The sequence below is a fragment of the Rhea americana genome, unplaced genomic scaffold (genome assembly GCF_003343005.1).
Source record: "Rhea americana isolate MKP2758 unplaced genomic scaffold, rheAme1 scaffold_201, whole genome shotgun sequence".
Taxonomy (NCBI): Eukaryota; Metazoa; Chordata; class Aves; order Rheiformes; family Rheidae; genus Rhea; species Rhea americana.
Window position 1 is genome coordinate 1,097,652 of NW_028186162.1, and position 10,284 is coordinate 1,107,935.

The 10,284-nt window shown below is 42.8% G+C and overlaps 1 protein-coding gene across 1 annotated transcript; it reads left to right on the forward strand.

Moving 5' to 3' along the window:
• Window positions 1-3,050: 3,050 nt before the first annotated feature.
• COX5A (cytochrome c oxidase subunit 5A) lies at window positions 3,051-8,469 on the forward strand (the record flags this gene model as incomplete). Its single annotated transcript, XM_085304019.1, has 4 exons — window positions 3,051-3,201; window positions 4,638-4,759; window positions 6,616-6,738; window positions 8,305-8,469. Coding segments are annotated over 3 exons (387 nt in total), but the record flags the coding sequence as incomplete, so codon positions are not given.
• Between the last annotated feature and the right edge of the window lie 1,815 nt (window positions 8,470-10,284).

The window sequence follows — 10,284 nt, forward strand, 5'->3', positions numbered from 1 at the left end:
CAGCCCCGCTCCCCCCGCCCTGGGCCGGGCCGGGCCGCAGCGTTGTGCCCCGTCGCGGGGCTGAGCCGCGCCCGCGCCGCGAAGGTGACATTGAGCCGAGGTCGGCGGTGACCTGGGCGCCGCGGCCCTTCCGGCCGGCCCCGGCGCTGCCCCGGCAGCGAGCTGCGGAGCGGCCCTGCTTCTGCCCTCGGCCGCCCTCCTCTCGGCGCGGCGTGCGCTCCTCCTCCTTAGGCAGCCCCTCGGCAGGAGGGGGAAGAAAAGCAGCTGCAGCAGGGCAGAATGAGCGCTGGGCCGTTGACTGCCTCAGCGGCACTGAAATGCCTCTGCAGAGTGTTGAGGCCGCCGCAGGCGCGGTGTGTGCGTGTCCGAAATAATAGCGAGTTACCAGACRGTGATTAGCTTCAGAAAAATTATATCGCACCGGGACTTGTATGTGCCTCTCCTGAACTACCTCTGAGCTAAACAGTTGCCATAGGGAGTRGAATGCTGCAGGGTTTTTTTGTTTGAAGTGCAGGGTAGTAAGTGACCTCRTTTGCATGCTAGGATTTTCTGGGTTGTTTCCTAGAAACCTCTTTACCATTGAATTCAAGCCTTAGAATCCTTTTTTCAGAGTGTTTTTATACTCGTACTGAATCCTGTCCTGTAATCCTTCACCTGTGCCTTTTCTAATGAACAGGTTCAATGTTCTTGTTTTCAAGGTCTTGTATTACACATGCCCTGCTTAACATTTCTGACCTCTTTTGCCTTTTCTTTTGGCCTCATGGATTTGTATTTCAACAAATCTAACTCACTGGATTCTTCTCACAAGTCTGTGAGAAGCTTTTCCTGCTATTGCTTTGCATTTTAATTTCTCCTTTAGTCAGATGRGTTCTTCTGTCGCCTTACAAAATATTCTACTTGCTGTGCAGTTTGAACATGTGTACCCTCATGCATCTTTTTTTTTAATATGGTATTTTTCTATAAGCTGATGCTCCTCTTAATGTGTATGTGTCTTCTGTAGTCTTTAACAAGCAAATGATAAATTTCACAAACTCTGGGAATTGAGGAAGGTTGATCATGTGTTTATGTAATGTAAGTTGTTCTGATTTTGGACTTCTCTGGCTCTTGAAACTAGTTAAGTGCTCTTGAAAGTATCTGTGCCACTGAAAACATATGTACCTTTTGCGTATTCTTTGAATTGTGAATCTACATATGAATGYATTGGGCTATTTTTGACCATCAAGTACAAGTCATGTTTGGATGAGAGTGACCTTGATGGATCCTGCATGAAATGAGAGGTTTTCAGGTACTTCATACTGCAGTTCTGCTGTGCCAAAATGGCTTGCAAAAGTCTGGTTGCTGACATGCTTCTGGTGACAGATGTAAGCATCACTATGGGAAACAAAGGGCCGCAAAGAAACCTAGCAGCAATTGAAGAATATATCCTGTAAGTCTAGAGTTCCTGAATTCTTGTGGCATTTTTTTTCCTTGGGATTCTTCTGGTCTAGCCATGGCTTTTGTGGTCATTCCTTTGTTTATGAGTAAAGGAAATGGTTTTGTTGAGGACTTGGTGAGAAGAGAGAAACCTTARTTTTTCAATGTAAGGATGGAATTTGAGAACTTCCAGGTTTTTCTAAGACTTTTTTTTGCTGTTTTGTTTATCTGTAAGGTTTGCTGGTTGGCCAAGGGGAARAATACTATTTTAAAGCACAGAGTATCTGAGGGCTTTTCACTAGCATCCTCTCATTTTCTACCAAGCTACAGGTGCATGTATAGAAGAGTGTTCTTTCCCTGACATTCTGGCATATGTGGTGTATTGGAGAAAGGAAAGTCAAAGATCTATTTTGGAGCCGGGTAGAGGATGGGGAATCTTCCCAGAGGACTGTAGAAGAATATCATAATTTTGGTCTGGTTTGTCATCTGTTTTTCCCTTTCCTGGGCTCAAATTAAGAAAAAGATTGCCATATATTTGAGGTTTGAAGCCTCACATTGGAAGAACACTGGCTAAAATTGGCCATTTAAATTAGATATGTACTTTAAGGCTTAAGTATGAGGTTAACCTTGGGAAAAAATAATTAATTAGTGAGAAAGTTTGGGACTATTTCTTTTAGGAAGTAATGACTAGGAGGTGTTGTAAATGTGAAGTCATTCCAGTTGAGTCTAATGAGTTTGAACTGTGTAATTAGAGAAAGTCAATTCCAAGGTGCACATGAAGCAGTTARATGCCTGCTGTGTTAGTGATTTCTATTTCAATTATGTAGACTAAGGAGGAAAGAGAAGTATCTTCATGGTTTGGGAAGCATGCATTACATAAATCAGAATTGCAATTTAGATGCTGGACCACATTGAAATGCAGATTTTTACTGTAATTTATTCCATTTTAGCTGTTGTAAAATCATGCTAAAGATATTCCTTGAAATAGTTGGAATTCATTCTATTATAGTTTATGCAGAACTAAAATTCTACTTCATAGTACACTGTTCATTATCATATTTGAAACAAAATGTGCTTCTGGGAAAGATGGAAAAGTGCAGCCCAGTCTAATAACTAGTACATAGAATGTATAACGCATGGTTCGGGTGTTTTTATTTTAAAGAAAACTTTGTAGTTGGCTAATGTAGTTAGTGTTAGGTTAAGAARGAATAAGTTACTAGCTATGTCTAACTTCCTCTGAAGCAGAGCTTCAGAATAGAAAGGTCATATTGCACCAAGTATAACATCTCTGCAAACAGCAGTAGAGTGAAATGAGCAGTAGAGAAGAGGAAGCAGTCTTCCCAGACTTGTATTCTGTGGTAAGGTAGCTTGAAAAGTACCTAGGTGTTAGGKTTTTTTTGGCAAATTGTTCCAATCTTTGTGTGATTAAAAAAAAATTACATGTTCAAAAAAATTGTGAAAAAGAATAGTGTTGAGGGAGGATGTGAGACTATAATCGTATCTGTTTCATTTACCTATTAGAGTGCACTTCGCTTTCATTCTTATATCCAGATTATGTGCTGATGCAGATTGAGTGTATTGAGTGAGAATGTGTTTTTATAGCTCTTGGTCRTAACTAAATCCACTTCCTTTCTTGTTGCTCAAACCGTCTTCATTTCTTTCCTTATTCAGCTATATTGAATGCCCGCTGCTACTCTCATGGGTCACAAGAATCAGATGAAGAATTTGATGCTCGCTGGGTGACATATTTCAACAAGCCAGATATTGATGCCTGGGAGCTAAGAAAAGGTATGTTGAATGAAAAGGRAAGGAGGATCTACTACAGTAATATGGAGAAAAATACAACTGTTTTGGAGTAGTACTATGACCAGAAACAATTTATTTTTGCTGAACTGCTTGAGAACAATCGTAATGTGTYTTCTCAAATTCTTACCTATATCATTTCTAAAAACTGAGTTATGTTGCCAAGTGATCTGAACTGTCTTTATAACTCAGTAATGCCGTAGACTTCACTGGCATTTCAGTTTGTGCTTACAACTGAGTACTAATACAGAAGGGCTAATCTGGAGTGTTTAGATCTTCACACTGATGAATGATTTTTATGCACCTTTATTAAAGAATTGGTTCAATTCTGATTTGTTTCCTTGTACAGTTGTACTGAAAGCATGCCATGTGTCCCAGAGGGATARCATTCATACACATGCTGTTCTTACAGACTGTCAAAACTGGGAATTTGGTGTAGGCAAGAAATCTTGCGAATTATCAGTCAGGACAAGGCAATGTTTGAGCCCTTACCTGTTCCGAGTCATCTGGCTGATCGGCATGTGTTCATGGGTTGGCTTGCTGGTGTTTGCTCAGCTCTGAACCTGTTGCAGCAAGTGAYGGCACTTCAACTACACAAGGATATTGGAACTAGGGTGTTCAGAATGAGGGAGGCCAGGGGTACAAGGTGGTAGAAATCCAGGCTTTTTTTTTTTAATTCCAGTGCCTCCAGTGTATACATTTTAATGCCATATTTTGAGGCATTTGATGACTCTTGCTCTGAGATGATTTTGATGACTCTTGCTCTGAGAAGAGCATATTAGAGCTCAACTGTTGCTCCACTGATAACCATACAGAGTTTTCTAGACTTTCCCTTAATGGCTTGGCCTTGCTTCACTGTAGAGTATTTGATTGTCTCCAGCTATTGTTTGCTCTGGAGTTGCCAGCTCCAATTAAACTACTCCAATTAAGGCTTATAAGTGTTCACGTAACAGCCAGAGGGCTCATCCAAGGACTAGGACTTGGACGACTAGGTATTAGGCTGCTGCCTTTGAAAGGAGAGGAAAGGATTAGATCCACCTCAAGTTCTAGCTTCTTCCTGCACCTGTAGGACCGAAGCCATTTAAATTACTTAATGATCCTATTACTGACTTGCCACAGAATATATGCCGACTCCTTTCAGGGGCATGGGTGGAATTGGCCCACTGGGATTTCACGAAACCCACTTAAAATCTGGTTATGGCTGCAGTACTGAAACATAGTGAGATGGAGAAGAGCAAAATAAAACAGTTCTAGCAGGAGATCTAGAATAACAGTGAAAATTGTAGTCAGATTCTAAGTAACTGTTGGTGTGGTAATACTTAATGCTTTTGTGAGGTGGAGTAAGCCATGCTCAGTAAGTTCCTTTTGTTTGCATGATGAAATGATGACAAGTTAGTCTTAATACTTCTGTATATTCATAGGCATAAATACACTTGTGGGTTATGACCTGGTTCCAGAACCAAAAATCATCGATGCAGCTTTGAGAGCCTGCAGACGGCTAAATGATTTTGCCAGTGCAGTCCGCATCTTAGAAGCTGTAAAGGTAAGTGGAATGATAACATAAGGAATGACTGCTGCTTTCACATTGCTGAAAGCCCTTTTTAAGAAGAGAGATTTCCCTTGCTTACTGCAGACAGTAACCCACAGTTTCCTGCTACCAGAAACAATATGGTTGACTGATCACATGGCTGGTGACTTAAGATAGTGCAGAAGTGAAAGGGCTCAACAGCACAGAATCATAAGTGTAATGTTTTTCCATTCGTATTTTCCTTTACTGATGCTGACTTTTTGATCTCTTTCTGCACTGAATGCACCTCTAGGCACCTCTAACCATTGCAGTCCAGAATAGAAGGGGGCCATGCTTTATTTTTCCCTTTTCTCATTTCGCAAAACTATAGCGAGGAGGTCTTAGACTTTTTTTGCCCCCTTTTCTTATAAGCATTGCTAAAATATCCCAGCAAAGGAGACCTTACTGGCTTCTTTGGTACTGAATACTGAGTTGGCTGGGAATAGTAACTTAGGAAACAACCAAGGTTTGAAAAACAACCTTGAAGTGGGAAAGTTTGCAGAAGACACAATTATGCAGCAGAGTCACAACTGGTAACAGCAAAGAGATGCAGAAARACTTAATCAATGCAGGGCAGCAAGGCAGTAAAATGTCTGGTAAAATTCAAAGTTAACAAGTGCATTTGGAAGAAAATTACAAAGCAAGGAGCTCTAACTTAGCTGTTATTACTCATAAAGGGGATTTGGATAGGCAGCTCCATGGCAAGAAAATTCAAACTCAATACTACAATTATTTTCTTATGAAATGAATGGAGGAAAAAAAAAAAGGAAAGCATCGTGATGCTATTGTACAAATCCTGCTTGAGCGGGGCGGGGGGTGGACTAGATGATCTCCAGAGGTCCCTTCCAACCTCAACTATTCTGTGATTCTGTGAAACCTGYGTCCAGACTTCATTCAACAGAGTTAAAATGGGTGGGGAAGGAGGCRGGAGTTTTTCCATTTAAGTTTTGGTAGCCAGCAGCTATAGTCTCTGAACTGATTTTTGCCATAACTGAGAAGGGCTGATGTGCTGGGCTTCAGTGCAAAGCTGCTAAATCCAGTTGCTTCAAACAATTCTACTCTGCAATGGGTTGCCTYTCAGTTCACTAGTTTTGCTTTCAACATCCTTCTATAGAGCCAAAGTTCTTTGGTGGCTTTAGAGACCTGAAGCTAACGGAAGAATCTTTGYGTATGGTTTTCCTTGTTTGTCTTTTTTTCCTGCCCTTTCATCCCAGCATGTAGGGGACAGCTCAGTTTGTGGGAAGACTCAGGGCCAGTATGTAGTCTTCCTGAAGCTTTGCTTGAAGGTTTCAAGGGGTGATGTTTTTTCCTAATTCACAGGCAAGATAAATTTTCAACTGAGTCTGTTTGTAAACTGATTTTTTYCCCCCTTTTTATTGATTGGATATTGTTTTCATTTTATTTTATTTCCTAAGGTGTAAGCAGTGTTTGGGCTGGTTTGCAAAGCATTCCTCCTTTAAGGAGCTACTCCTTCAGTTTTGTGGGCTGTAACACATCATATCAGCCTGATATTAAGCCAAGGGAAAGGTGTCAGTGGTGTTAACAYTCTGAAAATGCCCTAAATTGGGCTTTCAGCACTTCKGRAGTGCCTTACAGCCATGACTGGTAGAACTTTCCAATACAGATRTATGAAAACCTTGTTTATTTGACAYGCACAGATAATGTTGGACTGTGGCCTCCTGTCCTGCAGGAGCTATTCCCATGAACAGCAAGTGGCTCAGGCCATGGACCATTTTGCGAGCACACATCTCGACTGTAAGCATGACTGAGATATGGTGGACTGAGACTTGACAACAGCTTGCTGGCAAATTAACACTGTTCCTTTTATTTAGGACAAGGCAGGACCTCACAAGGAAATATACCCTTATGTCATCCAGGAACTTAGACCAACTTTGAGTGAACTGGGAATCTCTACTCCAGAGGAACTGGGCCTGGACAAAGCATAAACCTTCTTGGTAAGGGATACTGTATTCTTGGTATGGGACTYCTATACCCTGTAACTCTCCTGACAATGGCAGAATACTCTCTTGCCTTCATGAATCTGTGAAAGGCTGTGAAGTTCAGTCTTGTACTGTGACTCTCATGAAACTTGCAGTATCTGGCACTGGTGAATTTGGTAATGAGGTAACTGTTACTGTAGTGACATTGAAATGTTTATGACTCATGTCACAAAATATAAATCTAAGGTGATGTCTGCCGTTAATTCCTTAGCTGTAGTATTTGCCTGAGAAATTTAAGCATTTGAGGAAGAATCAGATTTGATTATTAAACTTGATCATGGTTTAAAGATTTGCTGCATAAAACTTCTCTGGGCTTGTTCAATCCTGAAATGTTTGCTGTAGTGTCCGTTGCCTAAAAGTGAACAAAACTGCAAAATCTGGAGTGCCCATCCCTTTAGGGGACAAAATCAAGACAGCTCACCAAATGCCTGTATAACTGCACATCTTCTAGAAAAGGTAATAACCTTTTTCAAAGAAGGTTTGAAAATAAGTAATGCAGCTGCTTAAGGGGATGGAGTGGTTGGCAACAGTACACAGCCTTCTAGAGCTTTCTAGATAGCAGTTGCTAGAAATATCAAGGCAGAGCGAAATCATATTGCCAAGGCAACAGATGTTGCAGCACTTGTTTGGCAGTATGTAGACYTTTGCTCCTTATTAGCTTTTACTGGCAAGCATTTTTAGCAAGTGGGAGAATCACTTCCTCTGGAAACACATACTTTTATTTTATTGTCGTGGTCTAGCCAATATAGAAAATTGGGAGATACTAATTACTGCTTTATTCTAGGAAATGGCCCATTGATGCTAATGACCCAACAACACTGAATTTTTTTAYGCTGCACTTAGTGCCAGGGTTTTTCTCTTTGATCCAAAACCAATTGGGAGGACTCTTTGCTTACAGAAYAAGCAAATCAGCTCTAGCTTAGCCAGAGCTTAAGTGCTCTGTGAACAGAACTTCTGTTTAGTCTCAGTAGAGAACTTCAGGAACATTGCAGGTAGTATCAGAGGCCTGATGTCCTCAAGTCTTAGAAAGTCAGTGGCTTTCCTTTTAGGACTGAGATACTGAATAGTTTCTTAAGTTGAAATTGGGTACAACTAAAACATCCAGGTTTCCATTTATAAATACCAGATTCTTACATAACATGCTGTAATCCTTGACTAAAGAGAAGCCCCAAATAAAAATTCTGATAGAATTGAAGTTACATAAAAGTAGTSTCTTAACTATATAATATTAATTATATTTAGTCTTTAAGAAATATATATATAAAATTTGATTGATGAAGTCTCAGGCTGCACATAGTAGTTAATTCTGCATCTTTACCTCCATGCTCCTCTTCCCCTGGGATATGAAGTCTTAGTGCAATGGGGTACAGGTACTGGGAATGCAATAACTGTGTTTGGGGGCTGAGTGTGGTTAAACTGGGCTCAGCAAGTGTAAAAGCGTACAGTGGAAATAACTTATTTGTGACCACATGAAACCATGTGGAAAGCTGCTTATCTAATGACTTTTCTGTTCTTTTCCAGGTGGATTACTCATGCATTTTACTGATGCTCTCTGATTGTACACAGTCATCTGGAGACACAAATGTTAAAATATTACCTTATTTGAAATAACTTTTCTTCCTTTATTGAGTCGCAATGTATGTGATGTGAAATTGGACCTAATAAAGGAAAAACTGTTTTGACTGATGTGGTGGTGGTGGCCTATGTGATTTGTTTCTTTTAGTGGGAGGAAAAGGGAGAGATGAAACAGAAAATGTACTCTCCCAAGAACGAAAGGAGGAACAAAGCTACCTGCCCTGAATGCTGTCAGGGAGATGGCTGCTTTCCTAATCYTGCTTAGTGTTTGCTTAGAGGAACAGCATGCCAAGAAACCTGTGGTGTTTGTAAGACAGTGTCACACTGACTTCATGCTAGTAAAGCAAATGTTCTTAGTTATAACTGGAGAAAAACACCCATGCGCTGTTCCAGGATGGGAACTGATGCATACCCAACTTTCTGTGCTGATTGGCATCAGTGCTAGGCTTTGAGTTGAACAGATAATGTTGTTTAATGCCTTTTCCTGAATATTTCCTTCTACCTCTAGCAGCTTTGCTATAGCTGTTCTCTGCTACAGTACCAGTTTTGGAAGCCCTCAGAAGCTGGTGCAATGAAACACCTTGAATCTGACTTCAGTATTGTTTGYCTAGCAAAGAAGGCATGATCCTTGTGAATATGTTTGTAAGCTAGAGCCTTTGAGCGTGAGAACTGTTTGCTTTTAAGCAGTAAAGCAGGCTGCTTGGTCATTATCTTGTTGGGCCTGTATATAAAGGCCTTGGTTTTCGATGCAGAGTGGTGGTAGCCAGTTGCTCCTTCTGGATATTAAAGTCATAGTGAATCCTGTGACAAAGTGGATGGATGGGGGGGAATGAACTGTAATATTGGGCATTCCTGTTTTTGTGAGGTCAGTGGAATTTATCACTCCAATTGAAAGGATTTTTTTCTCCCCTAAACATTGAGATAAAGTGCATCTTTTCTGCCTGCTGGGAAGTTGTTCTCATAACTAGATATTTTCTTGGTGCTGAGCCCAGAAAGCTCTAAAAGCCACCRAAGTAGCTACCTGAAACTACCAAGGGCGTCCTTCCAAAAAGGAGGCATGTTTGGAGCAAGCCCGCTGCGTTCTGGCAGCTTGGAGGTTGGGCTCCCATGTGCTCCCCCCGCCTGAAAGCTGCCTGCGAGGAGGAGCAGCGGGGCTGTGCAGTCCCCTCGCTGACACCCCCACCGTGCCTGTGCGTTAGTGCGGCGCTCCCCGGCCCTGCGGGCGGCACAGAGGGAGAAGGGGCTGAACGTGGTCTCTCGTTCTTCGCTAGCCAGGGAGGAAGCAGTTACTTGTTGGGACTGCTGGCGGCTGTGCGCTGCGCGCTGGCTGTTGCTGTTTGGAAGCGATGAGTGTCCGGACCTCGTTGTGCGAGCACGGTTGGCTCCAGGCTTGCTAGGGCACAGGCAGTCTAGCAAACCCAGCAGTCTAAAATACCGCTATGCCTTTGGCGTAGCRCTTACTGCCTCGAAATGCCATGCTGAAAATGTGCTCCAGCATCCAGGGGAGGGAGGAGCAGAGATACAAGCCGCGTTTGGGCGCCGGTTCCCGGCGCTGCAAGGCCCGTGGCTCCCCCAAGGCCTCGCCTGAGCAGCTGGCTCCCCCTTCGGGAGGCAAAAGGCAGAGGCTTGGTTTCAGGGCGCGGTGAAGCGCGCAGCTCCCAGCCGCATGCAGCGCTTCGAGGGCGTGAGAGCAAGTCCTTGCAAGAATCTCGCTAGCCTTGGAGAAATAAGTTACCKTCGGTGAAGCTTAACGGGGTCTGAGGCGCGTGGGAAGCCGCCGCTTTTAAAGCGTGCGGTCACGGCCGAGGCTTGCGTGGAGTGGGAGTGGGAGYCTCCTCCGCGCCGACGGCGGTCTGCTGCCTTCCTGCCTCGCACCTTCCTGCGGAGGTGCCGCACCGCTGCGGGTAACGAGCATGACTGCGGCGG